The sequence below is a fragment of the Lontra canadensis genome, unplaced genomic scaffold (genome assembly GCF_010015895.1).
Source record: "Lontra canadensis isolate GAN:19392208 unplaced genomic scaffold, GSC_riverotter_1.0 scaffold1, whole genome shotgun sequence".
In the NCBI taxonomy this organism is placed as follows: Eukaryota; Metazoa; Chordata; class Mammalia; order Carnivora; family Mustelidae; genus Lontra; species Lontra canadensis.
Genome location: NW_022630995.1, coordinates 99,309,114 through 99,329,580, shown reverse-complemented (window position 1 = coordinate 99,329,580; position 20,467 = coordinate 99,309,114). Strand labels below are relative to the sequence as shown.

Here is a 20,467-nt window from a genome sequence, read left to right as displayed (position 1 = left end):
GTATTCTTTGATTACCTGCTAATGTTTCCCACATGATGGAAGCAGGATACAGCTCCCCTCCATTACCTCCCCTAAACCCTAACACACAGACACAAGACAGAACAGACAGGAAGGGGAAAGAATAAGCAAGGACAGAGCCCAGCTGACAAAAAGCTTTATATTCAACACTTTTTTACTACAATTTGAAAGCATTTCTAAGCTCAAGAATGTAAAACAATTTATTGCTGCGATACCTTGGGTAATAAGAATAACAGTCTAGGGGTGCCTGGGTGGCTCAGTCAGTTAAGTGTCTGCCTTCGGCTCAGGTCATGAACCCAAGGTCTTGGGATCAAGCCCCATGTTGGCTTCCTGCCCAGCAGGGTGCCTGCTTCTCCCTCTGCCTGCCATTCCCCTTGTTTGTGCTCTGTCAAATAAATAAAATCTTTAAAAAATAAATTTAATTTAATTTAAAAATGTGTTTATAAGATGAACAAAGCTTTCTCAGATTTCTTTAACACTATGATACTGGTACTAGCCTGAAAGAAGTTACATCAACTTTACCTTGGTAGTCCAGCAAGAAAGCAATATTCTGTGTGTAATAAATACTAACTGGCTCTTACTTGGCTTAAGTGAAATCCATTCCTCTTTCTAAGACAGTGGTAAACCACCAGTGATTCAAAGAACCTGCTCTCTGGAACAGTGTCACCTTGCAATCACTGATGGAGCTATTAAAGACCACTCCATCCTTCCAGCTACAGAACTGGCTCAGGACAGCAAATGCCATCATACCAGTAATGAACACAAGACAACAGCCCACGTCCAATCATCAAAATTCTTCAAAGATGAGAGGAGCAGAAAGGGGAAGAGGTAGGAAAAGAAACCCTGGGTAAAAGAGAAAATATTCTGTTTTCTTTCCTTGCACTATGTACAAGACACACACCAAGAGAGGACTTGTTAATGGCCCTCCTAAAAGAGAGAACAAGAACTACAAAGGAAACTCCTGGGTGTGTTGCTTATTTGCCTTAGTCTAAAATGGAAAAGTAAACAAAATAATACTGCACAATCTTTGTTGTCTGATGTAAGGATAACTGGCTCTCAGCTACTTTAAACAAAGTTGCAATCACTCATTATGCAACAAATTCTCTAAATGACTTAAAATGTTTGGCTCCCAAAGAAGAGTGAAAAACAGATGTAATATTAAAGATTCCAATTATGAATAACCCCTTGATAAGACCCCTCACCAGTGCCAACAATTAATTTACGAACATGAATTAGTTATGAATTTAAATTTTGGCAAAAAATTAAAGTAAATGAGGTGGTCTCAGCACATCTTCCATTAAACATGTTCTTGTTCACCAGAAAAAAAAGAAGAAAAGGAAAAAGCCTGTATGTACTAAACTATCAGATAATTCTGGTTGCAAATGAAATAAGATCCAACTAGAAGTGTCTTAAATAGTTCAAACATACATTAAGTATTTGAGTAAGAAATCTGGAACTAGAGGACTCTAGGACTCAGAAACTCAACCAGTTTAAGATTCTCATGGATTCTCACAGACACAAAATAGTTACCCAAGCTCCAAACGCTGTACCCTTCCCCGACAGCATCTGAAGCAGGAAGAAGAGGGTTAGGAAAAGACGACTTTTTGTCCTAAGCCACTTTCTTGTCAAAAAGAAAACCCCTGGGGCACCTGAGTGGCTCAGTGGTTAAGCATCTGCCTTCGGTGGTTCAGGTCATGATCCCAGGTTGCTGGGATCCAGCCCTGCATCCGGCTCCCGGCTCAGCGGGAAGCCAGCTTCTCCCTCTGTCCCTCCCCACGACTCACGCGCATGCGCATACTCTCATCAAATCTTGAAAAGAAAAGAAAGAAAACCCTTTTCTGGAAACCCTTCTCTCTTACATCTTAATGGCCAGAACAAACTTATACAAGGACCCTTCAATCACTGACAAGAGAATGAGGTACTCTCACTGACTTAAAGCAATCACGATATATTCCCCTGTGACTGGGCCCAAAACGTTAGCAAAAAAGAAGAAAACACTATAGTGTAGGCGGGCACCAAGTGTACCATTCAGAGAAACTCCTGCATAGTAGTTTCAAATTCAGAGATCGTGAAGTTAAGGAGGCCCCAGGGCCAGGGGGTGGGGAGGTGTAGAAGAGTGGGGTAGGGTTCCTGTGCTCAGAGGACATACAGGGGCCAAGCAGAAACTTTGTGAATCAATGAGGCGGGCTGGGTGGGAGCTGCACAACTCTGAACAGTGTGTGGTCTCCAGTTCCTGATCTATTTTAAGCTCTTATTTCAAATACCAGCAAAGTACAATAGAGTTAAAGAATAAATAGATATTCTTTCTTTAACCTTTACACAAATACAGGTGAGACTCCCTTCGGACTCAGAAATTATGACACATTAACCTCTTACTATGGGCCAGAGACCACAATGTCTTACGCAACTGATCTCATTTCACGTTTTTGCCTTTTTTTGTGGGAGGAGCAGAGAGAGAAGAGATAGAGAATCCTAAGGAGGCTCCGCGCTCAGCACAAAGCCCTACGTGGGGCTCAACCTCACAACCCTGAGATCGGGACCTGAGCCAAAATCAAGAGTCAGATGCTTAGCTGACTGAAGCACCCAGGCACCCCTCATTTTGCTTTTTGAAATAAAATGTTATGAATTAAGTACTATTACTACCCTTATTTCTACAACTGAAGGAAGTGAGACTTGGAGAAAAAATTAATTTCTCCACAACCACATGAATTCTTGGTATTAAAGCAGGAGACAGTGTGTGCACCAGACTCTGGAGTCCACAGAAGCTAGACACAACTCCTGAAATGAGTGCTCTTGCCAGCTTCCATAGTCACTTGGGAGGCTTCTGGTTAACCAATATGGCTGGGTTAGCTAGCTCCTTAAAAAGCCACCACATTAACTTTTCTCAGCCCTGAACACTCCCTTTCTACACAGAAAGTGTTTTTAAAAAGCAACACCAAGGCTTAGGGCTTAACTACTTCTGTAACGGATCTTTCAAATTCTTCAGATCCCAAGCTCTATAATGAATGCCAGTCCCTGACACGGAAGCTTGGATTTGGGTATGTGGTTGTACCAGTATAAACACATTACTCACATACCTCTGTGTGAAGACCTGCAGATCACAAGCTGTCAGGCATAAAAATCCCTGTCCTACAGTATAAAGAACAGCATCTACAGACTCTACTCATACTACTCCATTTCATGTTAATCCAGAAATTTGAAACCACTACTAAACCACTCTTTGACAACCTTCCCTGTTATCTGTTTACTGTCCTTGTCTTCTACACAATAGGCTCCTGTCTTATTTATTTATGGATCCCCAGCACCTGGCACTCTGGTATAAAGATGTACACCAAACATTTGTTGAATGAATAGCTAACATGATATTGTTGTTCTATTATTTTCTGCAGTGATATGTTAGACTCATAAGATATTTGGAAATAGAGCACCTGGGCGGCTCAGGTCATGATCCCAGGGTCCTGAGATCAAGGCCCACACTGGGCTCCCTGCTCAGCAGGAAGCCTGCTTCTCCCTCTCCCACTCCCCCTGCTTGTGTTCCCTCTTTCTCTTTCTCAGTCAAATAAATAAATAAATCTTAAAAAAAAAAAAAGATATTCGGAAATATAAAGCACACTGATGTGAGTGAATTACTCAAATAATTTCTCTTCCATAGTTCTACTCAGCTTTGGCATGTGAGTTTTATAATACACAAATAAAAGGTCAATTTATTATTGGCAACCATCTCCCACACAGTATACAAAGTGTTCGATCAAATTGTACCCACATAACCAAACTACCCAGGTGGGTTTAGATCAACTACCACTTCAACATACTCCATCCTGCATTTATCTTTATTCGATGTTCTTTTATACTTTAGTAAGCAATGGAAAAATTCTAGAACTTTCCCATCAAGCAGAGACTCCATATAGTCCCGTGTTAGATAATGAGATCCATGTCTTACCAGCATTCATATCTTTAAACTTCTGCTTTAGCTCAGTAGGAGTGAAACGATACTGATCAAGACCATCATTCCAGTAAATTCGGTCCAAGACTTGAAGATCTCCTCCAATCAGCCAATCTCCTTGTTCCATAACCATCTAATGGAAGAAAGGAAATTTTTAAACAGAAACCAAGATCAAAATAAGTAAGAACATTTCTCACATGAGCTACATGTAGCTGTAAGCTACTCTCATCTTAAGGCCAACAGTAAATGTTTGAATTGAATTTGAATTGGGATTAGAGATGCTTTAAAATTAGAATGTATTTTATAACCTCTCAGAGGGTTGTGGGACACAATGAGTAATTATGACTTGTTAGGTAAAAACATTCTCTTCACTGTTGTTGTATGCTGATGAACAGAAACATTTGTAACCCTGGGTCATCCCAGCCTCTGTGTTCTCCAATCCTAAACTTTTGAGCAATTCAAGTGATGATGGAGCTGGACACAAATTCATACCTTCCCATCTCCACACCACCTCAAACTTCTCACAGCTTTACTCTTGCTCTTTCCCTGAGATGAGGGATGTAACCTCTGGACCTGTCCATTTCCACAGCACAGCTCCAGCTCACCATGCCTCCCTCACCCCTCTGCCCACCCTCGCTTCAGCGTATGAGCCAATAACGTACCTAGATTGCTACGGTCCCTTCCTACCTGGTCTTGCTTGCCAAAAAGTCCTTCCCCACCCATCAAACCATTCACTCAGTAAGTATTTATCGAGTAACTGGCCCGTGCTAGGGATTGCACTAGGCACTGGGGAATGCAGCAGTAAACAGGACAGAGAAAGGCTTCACTCTAACAAAGCTTGCATTCTAGTGGGACAGACTGAGCAGAAACCAGGCAAGTGTCGGCTAGTGAAAACTGTTAAAGAGAAAACAACCAGGGCAATGGAGCAGAGCTCCTGGGGATTAGACTCAATGACATTTCAGCGAAGAGCCAGTGAAGGTCTCTCTTGAGGAGGGTGGCAATGAACCCAAGGTGACTAAAAGGAACCAGCCATGGAGTTCAAGTATTTCAGGAAGAGGGGCAGCAAGTACAAAGTCCTGAAGCAGAAACAAAGTCCTGGAGCTTTAGAGGAATGGAAAGAAGGCTAATGTGGCCCAAGGCCAGGAAAGTCAGAGCTTTCCAGGGGGAGGAGCAAAGGTAGAGTAAGAGAAACCACAAATAAGGCCAGGGCCAGGCCCCACTGGGCCTCACAGGCACTTGGGTTTTATTCTAATTGCATCAAGCAACCCTGGAGAGTTTGAAAAGGTGAAATGACAGGCCCAGATATAGTTTAAAGGCTCACTCCGGCTGCTCCGAGGAGATCAGACTGCGATGGACATGAGGAAGCAGACCGCAGGCAGGGCCCAACTCTAGGCTGGAGACCTGGAGAGCGTGGCCAGTACCAGAGCAAGAGGGATGGGCTGGGAACATCCTGCACAAGACCACCAGGTAAGCTTCTTAAAGCACCACTTTGCTTGGGCCTCACTCAGGAGCCAAGGCTGCCTGTGACCTCTCCACTCCTAGCAAGGCACAAACAGAGAGCACTGTCTCTCTGGGCCACTTGAACCCAGCCTAGGACTCTCCAGAATTCTATCTGCAACGATCACTAGAAGGACAGTGTAAATGACAAACATGTGGTTTGAAAAGCACGAAGCATAAATACATGTAAACCACTCATGACCCAATAAGATCTTAAAATCTCAGGGTAGAACGCTAAGCCCCTCTGTCTTCCCAAGGTCCTCTCTCCTGCTCAACAACCAGTCATCTCTCAAATGCATGGAGTCTGCTCCTCCTGCTTCCTAAAACAGGAATTCTGTTTTTCACAGTTCCTCCTATCACAACCCTGCTGGATCCTCAAGGTTGCATACCAAGTACTAAGTATCCCAAGAAGTTTATGGATTACTCTACATGAAAGTGGAAAAAACACCAATAATTGCTCTGCCACAGATTATGGAAGAGGGCTTTGAAGCCCAAAGTCCTGAATTCACATCAAACCCTCATCCCACCTGTTAGCTGTATAATTCTGGTCATGATATTTATCCCCTGTAAGTCTTAATTTCTCTATATGTAGGATAGAAATGCCACCCGTCCTTATAGGTTTGCTTTGTGGTTCAAAGAATTTATGTAAGTAAGCATGTTTTGTAAACTACTATTTATTATTAATAACTATAGAATTTTAATACCGAATGAATGTCTGAAACCATCACTAATTCAAACTCCTTATTTTCTAAAACAATATCTCCCTATCTTAAAAAGTTTATCACTTTTTATTCTTCATGAGACAAGATTTAGCACACTGACATGACCTAAACACATGTCTTAAAAATTGTCTAGACAAACCTACTAAAATTTCACTTAATTTCTTTTAAAGCTCAAAGTATACTTTAAAACAAATGACAGAAATTTTACTTCAGTGATGACATTTCACATACAACACATAAAATACATGAGGCCCTTTGGAAAGACTAACTGGATTTCACTGCTTTCATACCAGACACACAGTGTTCAATTAAAACCCCAATCACCCTGCCGTAGGCTCCCACAGCACCCTGCCCTCACAGCCTACCTATAGAACATGATGTCTGTTCCCCACCAGACAGTAAGCTCCAACCATACAGAGACTGTGTCCACCATTACATCAGCCCTATATTCCCGGAACCAGTACCTAACTCAGGAGCTAATGTATAGAAGATGTTTAAAAAAGATTTACTAGGGGCGCCTGGGTGGCTCAGTCAGTTAAGCATCCAACTCTTGATTTCAGCTCAGGTCATGATCTCAGGGTCGTGAGAACGAGCCCCACATTGGGCTCTGTGCTGGGCGTGGAGCCTGCTTGGGATTTTTTCCCTCTCCCTCAGTCAACCCCTTTTTACCTCATAAGAAAAAAAAGATTTACTGAACAAGTATCATTCAGACCAAAATGACAAGATCATGTGTTCATCACACTAATCTAAGATCCAGTGTCCATTCTGCAAAATATTAACAATCCCAAAGGAATCGTAGATATACAGGTAATGCCCACACTTTAACACACACAGTATCAGCACATGGAGATAAAATGCAAGGTGTGCTAAGGACCTTGATGTAAGGGTGGTTCTTGCATGTTGTTCCCCACTGTCTGGCACAGCGTTCCTCCTTCCTGTGCTCAAAAAACTCTGGGTTGCGAAGAATGGCCACACGGCGGCCCTCGTACATCAGAGCAAATGCCGTACAGCCGTCCAGCCTCTTTTTATCTTCATGAGTAGCCGGCAGAACTATAGGCACTGACAAGTTAATGACACCCCCTGCAGGGCACAAAAGAAGAGAAAGCACACAGTTTGCATTACTCAACAGGCCTCACAGCCACCTTTCACTCCAAAGGACATCTTCAAATAATACAAGATTTATGGGTCCAGTGACAGTACCTGCCAAAGAAAATCAGGAGAGAACCAACAACCACAGAGGTTAAAAAATAAAAAATAAAAAAATAGCAAACATTAAGAGCAGCAACACTGTGTAGCAACATACTTCTCACAACGATTCATGAAACTGTCTTTGGGAAGAAAAAAATGGTCATAAAACCACATTAGTAAAAGAAACTCTTTAACAAGGAAGAATCAGCTGATTACACCTAATGTCACCCAAAATATACTGAGTACCTCCAATATATCAAAGACAAAGAACGATGTTTCCAGGCCTTTCCAGGAACATGGAAACCTTTCCAGTAAATATATTGTGAGTGGCAAGTGTACTTGAGTATACTTGGGTTTCCTTGAGACAGGAAGACAAAAACACCCAAAAGGTATTTTTATTTCTTGGTTTTTAATCAGAATTGAACCAATGTCAGCAATTACTGGCCAAGAAACAAAGGAAGTAATCAATTTGAACCAAAATGTATGATCAGTGAGACAAAAGCACATTCTCAGTTTCTAACCTTTCAAGCTCTAAATGTTTTTTCTAATCATTGTCCCCAGGTTAGGAAAAAAAAAAAAAAAAAAAGCACTCTCAAATTCATATATGGATCTTATTTATATACCTAGTAAAAGCATATTCTTTTGGAAATCACGGCATGCCTTCTTTAGACAAAAGATATCAATGAAATTAATGATAACTGGTTGGCTGCTTTAAAGTTACCAATAGGTACAGTTTAAAAGGGAAAATTAACAGGTAGATTTGTACCAAACCCAGACTAAATGACTACTAAGAAGGCAGTCCACAAAGACTTTACCATTGGTTCTAAAGAAGAAAAACCAAAAAGCAGTATTTAACACTTTTATATGATAAAATTTAAGAAAAATGACTAGGAGTTATAATTTCTATCATCAATTTCACTCCTTAGTTAAAAGAAATCATAACAAAGAAGAACATGGTAGCAATTTAGTAGGGCTCTGTGACATTTAAAAATATTTTCTTTAATGTAATAGATTAATTTTACCAACAGTATACAAAGGTTCAGGTAGCTGAACTGTCATTACAATATACTAAACATCAATTTCTTTGGCACCTTTTCCTTTTTCAGTGTTTTAAAAGAAGAATGATCCCTTTAACCATCTGTTTCAGGACTCCTTAACTTGGACTCGCCGATCCCTCATTAGAACACTCAAGCATGGATTTCAGTAGAGCAAAATTCAGTACAGATGGACACTTTTCAGAGACAGATTTATCAAGGTGCTCCGGTGGATACAGCACAGGGAAACTATATTCACTTTTTAAATCCACTCTCAGCCCCAATCCCCAGGTTTTCCTTCTCTCTGCAATAAATGACATGCAGGAAAACAAAATGAGGAAAGAAAAGATTTCATGGTTTGCTCACGGTATTCAGTACTGATGTAACTTGGTCTTAAAACACTACCTCCATTAAAGACATCACCACTGTTTTTATCAATGGTGATGAATCTGCGTCATTTCTCTTCCAGGCTCGATGTACTAGAGAAGTAAACGGTCTTACCGTCCAGAAGACAATCAAAGTGAAGGCACTGCAAATACTCCCTCTCTCTCATAAAGCCGTTCAGTGGGGTCGCCCACCCTTCTGCCAAAACCTGAACCCACTGCATATCCACCTATCAAACGAGACAGGAAAGGAAAGTTTTCTACTTCATACACTTAGGAACAAAAGCAGCAATAACCTTTAGAAGTTTAATTTTGAAAGCAATGGAAACAAACACCTCAAGAATGATTATAGATTATACAAATCTAATAAAGATTAAGGACACTAGGAAAATGTGCATTTCTCCTAATGAATGTAAAGAACATTAGGCTTCAGAGCATTTCTAATAGGAATAGCATCTCCTCCACTAGTGGTTCTCGAGCTTTAATGTGTTATAAGAAACCCCGGGAAGGCCTTTATTAAAATAAAGATTGTTCCACCTCCAGAGATTCTATTTCAATCACTTTGCTGTGGGGCCCAAGAATTTGTATTTTTAATATGTTCCCAGAAAATCCTAACAGTGATGCTCTGGAAATTAGACTTTGATAACTACTGCCTCAAACTAAAGCAAACTTTACATAAAAATATTTATCAATGGGGTGCCTGGGTGGCTCAGTGGGTTAAGCCTCTGCCTTCGGCTCAGGTCATGATCTCAGGGTCCTGGAATCGAGTTCCGCATTGGACTCTCTGCTCAGTGGGGAGCCTGCTTCTCCTCTCTCTCTCTGCCTGACTCTCTGCCTACTTGTGATCTGTCAAATAAATAAATAAAATCTTAAAAAAATATATTTATCAGAACAAGTGCCTCACCAATGTCAGAGCACCCCTCATTTTACAAAGACTGTATGACTTCTTGATCTTCAAGACTTGTAGCATCTCCTACCAGAATGTTAAGGAGTTGGTGGACTATGTATCATTAAGGCAAGCTGGATGTGCCCATTTTTTAACTGTGTGTGAGCACGTACTGTGCATGTGTTTCTCAAACGAGAAAAGATAAAGCAACTGGCCAAGGGGTGTGCAGTAAAATGTAGCTTACTATTTATTCCCTAAGTATGCCGGCTGATGTGTTTCACTTCACAATCAAATAACAGGTATTCCCCCTCCTTCCTTCCAGTCACAAGAACAATCATCTGCATAGACCAAATAGTGTCACCTACTTTCAGGCTTTCCTCTCATCAATTATTCCTAACCCTCAGACATGGCCATTATCTGTCCCCACCAAAATCCAATTCTAGATGGTATTATGTTAGGAAATGAATGTCTGTGCCCCCCCTCGAATTCCTATACTGAAGGCCTAATCCCCAGTGTGACTCTATCTGGAGTCCTGGCCTATGAGGACAGGACATGGTTAAATGAAGTCATTAAGGGTGAGGCCCTACTCCAACAGATCTGGTGCCCTCACAGTGAGAGGAAAGACACCACCAGAGCTCCCTCTCTCCACTTTATGACGACACAGAGAGTGAGGGCTGTCAGCGAGCCAGAAAGACAGTCTCACCAGCAACCGCATCAGCCAGCACCTTGATCTTAGACTTTCCAACCCCCAGAACAGTTAGCAGAGTCATTTTTTTTGCTTAAGCCTTCTGGTCTACGGTATTTGTTATGGCAGCCCACGCTAATACACTACTGACTTAAGATGAATTTTTTTAATTAATTACTTTTCATCCTGCCATGCAAAGAACAAACCACAATATTAAAAAAGCTACTGTGTTTCTGGGTTGTAGAGTCTGACTGACCTGGATTCATATTCATTCATTCTCATATTCTCTCTCTAGCCCTGTGTGTGTGGGTTCATTCGATGCAAAGTATATCAGTGACATCTGTTCCCTTGCAACAGTCACCTTTCTGAGGGGCTCTGGTCTCCAACTCACCTCCTCTGCTCCCCCAGCATGTCTTAGCTTCTGATCAGACCCAACCACACAAAGTGCATCAAGTAATCTACTCCTAATCGGGGATTTGAATAACTACTTAAAGAGGCTTTCTCTAAGCCCAGAAGTTTGTTGGTAGGTGTTTTTTCTGTTTGTTGGTTTGTTTTCTTTTCCTCCCTAATTTAAGACTTGGTGCTTCCCTGATTTTTACAAACTAAAAGAAAGGCTAGTAAAGTCAACTTCTGATCCAGGTTCTCAGTCCTTAATCTCCCCGTTTTTTTTTTTTAATTTGACAGATAAAGATCACAAGTAGGCAGAGAGGCAGGCAGAGAGAGGGGGGGAAGCAGGCTCCCTGCTGAGCAGAGAGCCTGATGCGGGGCTCGATCCCAGGACCCCAGGATCATGACCTGAGCCAAAGACAGAGGCTTTAACCCACTGAGCCATCCAGGCGCCCCTAATCTCCCCATTTTTAAATTACATCTAAATGATACAGTTTAAAATGCTCTAATATTTCAAAATGATAAATTATAGTTTCCATTGTCATCATACCCAGTTTACCTGAGTAGTATTTTTGGTGGGGGATGGAGTTGGGGAGGGGGACACTCAATGTTATTAGAGCTGACATATACAGAATTACTCTTAATTATTATTTATTTTAATTTAAAAATAATAAAATAAATTATTTTAAAATTAAAAAAATAATTTAAAATAAATTAATTTAATTTAAAAAATTTAATTATTGTACTTATTCTGAAGCATTAAGAACCCAGCTTTCGTATGCATCTTTATCCCTAGAGTCTTTCTGGTAAACTGAAAACTTTTATTATTAAAGATTTTATTTATTAATTTCATAGACAGAGATCACAAGTAGGCAGAGAGGCAGGCAGACAGAGAGGAGGAAGCAGGATCCCTGCTGAGCAGAAAGCCCGATGCGGGGCGCAATCCCAGGACCCTGAGATCATGACCTGAGCCAAAGGCAGAGGCTTAACCCACTGAGCCACCCAGGTTCCCCTAAGCTGAAAACTTTTATATAATCTTTGGTCTGCTGTTTCAAAATAGGTAAATATTGGCACCTGGGTGGCTCAGTCGGATAAGCCTCCTACTCTTGATTTCGGATCTGGTCATGATCTCAGAATCATGAAATGGAGCCCAGCATCAGGCTATGTGCTGGACATGGAGCCTGCCTAAGGATTTTTGCTCTCCCTCTCCTTCTGCCCCTCCCCCCCCACTTAAAAAAAAAAAGTACATATTATGACTAAAACCAAATCAAAGCCATGATATTTTGGGAATATGGCTTCACAAATTAAATACATTTCCCATCCCTGGAAATTGTGATATAAATTACAACTATACCCCCTACCACCATGCCCTTAAACATAGTTATTAAACAAGATTTATAGATAATGACTATATGTAAGGCTAAATCACTTGGCATGAAAAGCAACAAAGCACTTACTTTATTAATTTTCAATGCTGGTAATGTCTCTGCATCTGTTTTTGCCAGATGGAGTTTATTTTCTGGCACATATAATTCTTTTACTTCGTAAGAGGCATCCACAGGTACAATATCCTATACAACAAAGAAAGTACAATTAAATGTTTGATTCAACAATTTAAAGTTCTCCAAAGGGTATCTTAATGAAGAAAATTTAACACCCCAAAAGGAGACTTCAAAAAGAAGTATAAAAGTGGGCTCTGAATCCTGTGCCTTCCCAGTCAACTTTCCTGAGGTCTGCTGGTCTACTCTCAACACATAATATGCCACGTACAAGAAGTCTTTAAGCATCACGTCCCATTACCTAGTGATGAAGAATAAATTCTGAGAATGTGTCACCGATGTCAAAATCAAGCAACTGCGAAAAACAGGTGACCTCAACTAAGAAGTAACAATAAGAAGAATTTGGGAACAAACAAAATCACTCTCAATACTACCACTCTCATCTTTAACATGTCAAAAACCCTTTTATTTCAGCTTTCGTATGCATCTTTATCCCTAGAGTCACCAACACCACCTTCTCAGTCATGCCACAAGGTACTCCTGAGTACATCAGCTTTACTCCCAACTGTTGTGGTTTGAGAAACAGCGCTTTTTGATCCCATCTGGAATGCAGTCAAGAAGTTTCATGTGAACTCCAAGTACACATTTACACAACACTGGGACAGTGCTTGCCTCTAAGAACATAGAAGAATGTATCTGTGATCACCACAACACAGCTCTTTAGAGGATCTCTACAAGTCTTGCTCACTTGTCAGACCCCAAGGAATAATTATCAAAATGTGTTTAATTGCTTCAACTTTTTTTTAAGCCAAATCTATTAGGTCACCTTTATAAGCATACAAAAGTGGCAATGATTAAGGGCTCTTATATTTGTATTTCATCCAAGCAATACTTTGTTATTCAAAACAAAATAATTCTCAAGAGAATGAATAGATAAGCCACAGACCAGAAGAAAATATTTGCAAAAGGCATATCTGAAAAAGGACTGTTAGATCTAAGACACACGAAGAGCTCTTAAAACTTAACAGTAAGAAAACAAATAGCCCCATCTTTTTAAAAAAATGGGCCAAAGACCTGAACAGAAACCTCACCAAAGAAGATATACAAATGAATAACAAGCACATAAAATGATACTCCACATCATGTCATCAGGGAAACGGCCAAAATCCAAAACACTGACACCGCCAGCTGTGGGTGAGGATGTGGAGCAACAGGAACTCTCATTTGCTGCTGATGGGAATGCAAATGGTGTAGACATTTTGGAAGACAGTCTGTCAGCTTCTTGCAAAACCAAACACACACTTACCATACAATCCAGAAACTGTGCTCCTTGGCAGTTACCCAAACGAACTGAAACCTATGTCCAAACAAAAACCTGCCCAGATATTTAAAGCAGCCTTATTCTTAACTGCCAAGACTCGGAAACAACTAAGATGTCCTTCAGTAGATGAATGGATAAATTGGTACAACCAGACAATGAATGCACTAAAAAGGAATAAACTCACCAAGCCATGAAAAGACATGGAAGAAACTTAAATGCATATTACTAAGTAAAAGAAGCCAATCTGAAAATGCTACTTACTGTATGATTCCAACGATATGACGTTCTGGAAAAGGAAAAACTATGGAGACGATAAAACACCAGTGTCGCCAGGAGTTATGGGTAAGGGTGGGCTGAGGGGAAATGAAGGCAAGAGGGGACTTTTTGGGCAGTGAAATGATATCATACTACAACAGTGGGTAAGTATACATCTGTCAAAACCCACAGAAGTAGAACCCTACTGTAAACTATGAACTTTGGGTGACAATGTGTCATAGTAGGTCTTTCAACTATAACAAATGTACCACCCTGGTGAGGGGTATTGATACGAAAGGTTGTGCTTGGTTGGGGGTGGAGGGGTAGGGTATACGGGAACTCACTCTACTTTCTCACTTTTGCTGTAAACCTAAAACTGCTCTAAAAAATAGCCCATTAAAAAAATGCAAAACAACAACAAAAGCAATTCAAAACAAGTATCAATGGACAAACCAGAGTTTAAAATCTGGTTGCTATTTTCCTGACTAAGTGTGGAAAGAAACTTCCAAACTGTATTTGGACTTACAGATTTATGTTAATATCTTCAACAGAGGAGAAAAGCAGTCATATATGTGTATCAAAGGTAGGATGATCTCATGAAAGGCCTGGTGCCACTACTCAAGCAACCCCTATGGGTTCTGAAATCTAGAAAGTCAGATGCTCCTACATTTCTCCTCCAAAATGGAACAAAATAGACATAGTTCAGCATTAGCTAAATCAAGTGTCAAAATCAGTCTGCTCCCACTGGCAAATTCAAGGCTTCTGATCTTTCTTCAATTGTTTGTTTTCAATTGTTTTCAATTGATTGTTTTAGGATAAACCCAAGAATAAGGACTGTAAGCATGAATGAAAAGAGAAAAGAATACAATTTAAATACAGGAAAGAAACACTGCTTGCTACAATACCAAGTTTAGCTAATTGTTCGTGGTGTGCAAACATGGGTACTTTCTGGGGGACCCCTTTGTCCCTCGAGCATCCCACTGTTCACAGGAGGAAGAAAGTGGAAATGGGAGTGTCTACAACATAAGCCGTGCACAGCACAGGACACTTCATATACCTTCCAGGCCTTCTGCAGTAAAGCTTCCAGCAGGCACTCAGAACTGAGGGCTATTCATTGTGTTTATGGGGCAAATACTACATGAGGGCATTCAAGACAATGGTGAAGGAAGAATCACACCTTCCACCGGCTTCCTATAGATAAAAATACTATACAATTTTGTATTAATGAGGCAGATTATTTCTTTCTTTCTTTTTTTTTTTTCCCCCAAGAGCAGGAGCATGGGAAGGGGTGTGGAGGGAGAGGGAGAGAAATCCTTAAGCCGACTCCCCACTGAAAGCAGAGCCCGATGCAGGGCTTGCTCTCAGGACCCTGAGATCAAGAACTGAACTGAAACCAAGAGTCGCACTCTCAACCAACTAAACCACCCAGGCACCCCAAGGCATATTGTTTCTAGTAATGCCAAGCTAGAGAGGCATGGCTTAAATTTTGCCAATAGTCAAAGAAGCAGTTAAGTATACATACACGATTTATACACAATACTTGATTTCACTGTGTACCTGAAAAGGAAATCACATACAGAAAAGTCCCTTGTTCTCTTTGTATTTCAATTTTATCTCAATAAAACTGGAAAGAAAAAAAATGACTCCCTATAATCTAGCAAAAGAAATAGCTTAAGGTAGTCTATTCTGTGCAATAATAAGGAATAATTTCAGAAATCACTGTTAATACATTTATTTTAAATTATAGCAGTTAAGAGAATTTGGAGTTGAGAAAAACAAACCATCCCACATATGGTTATCATTGTCATTTTTATATATTCCCTCCCCATTACAGGGCATTGGTGGTTTCAGGAGTCCGTACAAAACCTATTATTTCATCAACTAGAAAATAAAAATTCTGAATCCACTTTTCCTACAAGAACAATATGACATGCATTAGGAGAACTGCACGCACTCTTTCTGTTCAATTAGCTTCTTGGATACGTAAAGCTCTCAAAGATGTCTTGAGACATATCCACTTTTCCTGCTGCAAAATAAAGAACTGAAACCCTCCACACTTGGAACGAATGCTAAAATTAATTTACACAAAAAGCATTCATTAGGACTTTCACAAGGAAAAGTGTGATAAAGTTCCATAAAACAGACTTAAAATTAAATACATTAATCACAAAACATTAGGGACATATCTTCAAAACCAAAAAGAGGCAAGAGAAAGCAAGAGGGTCTATAGGTTAGTTATTCCTAATGTTTACCCCTGAGATCTGAAGTCAAACTCTACCAGTGCAACCTTGAGCAGGTCACCACCACATCTCTGAACCGGTCTCCTTTCCATCTGTTTAAAACAGATATATATACACATATGTTACAGGTCTGCTGTGAAATCCAGCAAATTAAAATACCTGAACTGCAGGGACTGACATTAGCTGGACGCTCCCTGTGAAACCAACATTGTCCCAAGGGCTTCCGGGGAACATATGCATTTAATCCTCATACAATCCTACCAAGGAAGATAGAAGTATTTTCCTTGAACAGATCTGGAAATTGAGGCTCAGAAGAGGTTAATAACTGGCCCTGAATCCCTACTGTTCTGTCTTCCAACGCACTTAACACACAATAAATACTCAATAGAGCAAGCGTGCCACATTCCAGGAGCTGTTCTAAGCACCCTACACACATTAACTCAGAGAATCCTCAGTACAATTCTAGGACAGGCACCATTATTCAGGACAACTGAAGCCAGAGAAATTAGGTATTTTTTCCAAGGTCATGTAGTTAATTGACAAATGTTAGAGCTGGGATTCCAACTGAGGTCCCACTACTATTCTCCAAAAAAAATAAATAAATAAAAATAACCATTACTGTTTCTCTCGTGAAACAAGCTATGACACATTTTGTCACACAAATTGTCCTTGGTCTATCTTCATGATTTTATTAAACATTCACAATTCCCAGGGTTGTTGGTATGTGATCTTCGTGTGTTGATAAAATTCTAGACAAAAAATAAAGATACTGAATACTTCAATTAGGCCTAAAGATTTTTTAAACATTTCTAAGAAGGGTAAGTGAGCGATTTTCAAACAACTTTTCCAAACTGCCTCATTGTAAATACGTTGAAAACCTCCATGTCCACCACATTGGACCGCTTAGAACTTCAAAATCCGGAATCCACAGTCTGGCAACAAGTAACGGCGGGAAGGATTTCACTGACAAGAACAATTCTACATCAACTTTTCTTTGCCACCCCTGGAGCCTCCATTATTATAAGGATAGGAGATCTTTTTTACGTTGTAGAGGCTGACCACTCTCCTCTTCCACTACAGTTACCGCTAATGATCGTCAACAGTTTTGGAGAGCCAGAGGAGAGCATCCAAGGGACTAATCTTTTAATCTCTGTTGGATACAACAGGGCATTTTTAGCTGGTTTCCTAAGCCGGAATCACTAGATTCAACACACAAATACTGACCAACAGCAGCAGCGACCACGGCCCATGTGATGTCCCAGGCCCGAGGCAGAGGCTGGAGCTGTGCTGTCTCCACCCCGGGAAACACCCTTCTCCAGAACCACACTGCAGGGTATGCCCGGGTATGTCAATCTACCCCCTCTGAAGGGGCGTTCAAAGTGAGAATGGAGAACTAACTAATGTTTCTACACATTATCTCTTTCTTCCGACCATATCCTAAATTAAGAAAACAAATATACAGATAATTTGTGAGCAAACCTGTATCTCCAAGAGAACCAGTCTAAACATGAAAGAATAGTATCTACACTAGGAGCTCAACCAAACTATTTTTCTAATATTTTGTGCACTCATATAAGCCATGAACCCATTTGGGATGAATACATTTTTAGTTAATGTGCTGCTTTATATGCATGAACATAGAGGCTATAATCACTTTCCTTTTAAGAAAGGAGGAATTTTTTTCTTATTTTGAGTCAAGATAATTTTTTCATTCTAAGCATTACAATCATTCCCTTTTCAAAATTCACATCAAGCAATATTTTCAAATGAATTTTAGCCTTACAACTTAAATACAAATTCTTCCGATGCCTAACAAAAGTCAAAACTAAAGTTCAAGAGGCTGCTACTGTTTTTCTCTTCTAAAAAAAAAAATACATCGAGTGAATGTTTTTTGAATTAGCAAAAACATAACAGCATGAATCAAGAGGCACATGGAACATATGCTCAAAGGAAGCGAGTTCTATATAGATTCTATGTGTAGAGAGAAGAGAACTCGCTATCAGGAATACAAAAAGAACCTTCTAAATGTACACACAGCCAGTTTCTAGCACATTCTACTGACAAATCTTTTCAGTTCCCAAAACTACTCTTAAACATCTAAAAGGAGCAAAAACCACCTCAAAGCGAGACAAGATATCTGGACAACATAATGTGAAGTCCCGGCCACATGAGCAGTACATTTTATTTGGGATTCGTTAAGATTTCCAGAGACACAGTTAGCTATTAGAAAACAATAATGTTCTTCTTCAACTTTTATTTCACAGAATTTCCTTTAAAATAAAAATAGACCACAAACTAGGCCTAGAGCAAGTGTTTATATACCTAAACCCCTCACCACTAATCTTGAGAGCACCACAGTCACCCGCATTTATGGGTGAAGGGAATACAGGGGGGCCCCCTGAGTCAGGAATCAGTATACAATTCACATGCTACCATTAATCTTGTAGGTCTAGAAATAGTTAAATATTATGAATGTGTAAATATTAATTCTAAAATGTTATGTGGGTACTCAAAACTTTTTTTTTTGCTTGACTGACCAAACACAATCTAAGAGCTAACATATACTGTATCTATAATCTTTGCTCAAAAGAAGAGTTGTTTGTTTTTATCTGGAAACCGGCAAACAAAACAAACACTCACTACCTGAAAATAGTAATGTCCTTGTCTTCCCTTTCGAATCTTCCTAAACAACTGTGAACATGTTAATGAACATGATGAGTCCACATTCTAAGTTTTGCCTTTAAGTATTTTCAGCACTTTTTTCCTGAGCCAAATCTGCTCACCAGATTTGAAGGCTAGCACTCATTCATATTTTATGTAACTATGAAATTTCTATTATCTAAACTACATGCATCCCAAGCATGAACACCAAAGAGCATTCTGGCAAGACTTGAAAACTGAGCTGCGAAGTCAGGTTTTTATGTGCAGTAGAAAATCCATTTAGAGCACTAAACCACCATTTCATAAAAAGACAAACCTTTAAATAATTTATAGCACTATTAAATCTCGAGTTCCTAGTAGATTTAAAAACAGTATTTAAAATATCACTTTAGATTAAAACCAGCAGCAAGAAGCCTACGTCCTTATGTCATAACACACCAAGTTAAAATGCGATACCAGCAGGCCATCTAGTGACCATCCAAGGGTTCAGGGAAAAACTTAAATCCAAAAATCCTCTATATTTTTCAGTGTCTTCTATCTTCTTGAATAAAAATATGAAAATATGCCAACTGAAGCACATTAAGAAACTGAAGACGCTCTGACCAAACACTGAGAAATTAAGTATTAATATAAACGAACACATTTCCTTACCCCAATTATATTACACAGGCCAGATCGAAAGAGAAGTAAGACAATACAGAGATGACTGAGGATACTTAACATTATGCTAACCAAAACACCCACCATTCCAAAATACTCACTGTATAGAAAGATTAAAGAAGCAATACCTGATAGAATTCATTTCAGGAGAGTCTCTCCAAAGCAACACAAGCATCAGAAAGAAAAATGCCTTGACTGTCATGGATACTGAACTTCGTTCTCCAGAAAGCCCCAAATCAGGCTACCCTCTCTGCTCCGATAAAAAGTTTCCCATATATTACAATGGGAAGTATATATTTAGTCTCTGTCCCTGGTTCCTGGCACAGAGCTCTTGAAACCCTTGGGATCTCCTGAGTGATTAAGGGTGTGTTTGGTATGATAATGTGATGACTCCAGGCCAAGAGGCTCCTCAAGAAAGACCATGCCATATGTAGATGAGAAGGTTGGGACTTTCAACTCCATCCATGGAACTCTGGGCTGGGGTAGAAGCTGGAACTGAGTTCAGTCACCAATGGCCAAAGACTCAATCATGCCTCTGTGATAGAACCTCTGTAGAAACCCCTAGAGGACAAGTTCAGAGAGCTTTTGAGTTGGTAATAGTGCCCAAAGTGCAGAGAGGCACCACAACTCTCTCTGCCCCAGACCTTGTCCTATAGGCCTTGTCCATTTGCCTGTTCCTGAGCTGTACCCTTTACAATAAACTGGTATTGGTAAGTAAAGTGCTTTCGTGAGTTCTGTGAGTCAAATGACTGACCCAGGCTGTGGGGGGTCCGGGTCCCCCATGAATGGGCAGTCAGCAAGCTGAAATGTAGGTATCTGGGCACCCTAGTTACAGCTGGCATCTGAAGTAGAAGCACTCTGTGGGACTGAGCCCTTAGCCTGCAATATCCAAGCTAACTGTGGACACTTGGTGTCAGCACAGAATCCAACTGCTGAACACCCAGTTAGTATCAGAGGACCAGATAATTAGTTAGAGGGGAACAAAAAAAAAAAACCTCAAAAGTCTAACAAATGGATCCTGAAGAGGAAATAAAATGTACTTAAAATAAGATTTTGTTTTATACGGCTTAATAACACAAGCTGCTCAC

At 40.1% G+C, this 20,467-nt stretch overlaps 1 protein-coding gene across 2 annotated transcripts in view; it reads right to left on the bottom strand.

Moving 5' to 3' along the window:
• Positions 1 to 20,467, bottom strand: part of PAPSS1 (3'-phosphoadenosine 5'-phosphosulfate synthase 1) — a 97,710-nt gene that overhangs the window by 38,042 nt on the left and 39,201 nt on the right. For both annotated transcript variants that reach the window (XM_032860318.1, XM_032860311.1), the window contains 4 exons: positions 12,201 to 12,314; positions 8,904 to 9,015; positions 7,055 to 7,260; positions 3,959 to 4,094 (listed from right to left, as the gene is read on the bottom strand). In XM_032860318.1, coding sequence (XP_032716209.1) covers positions 3,959 to 4,094; positions 7,055 to 7,260; positions 8,904 to 9,015; positions 12,201 to 12,314 — 568 coding nt within the window. The remainder of the gene's footprint in view (positions 1 to 3,958; positions 4,095 to 7,054; positions 7,261 to 8,903; positions 9,016 to 12,200; positions 12,315 to 20,467) is intronic.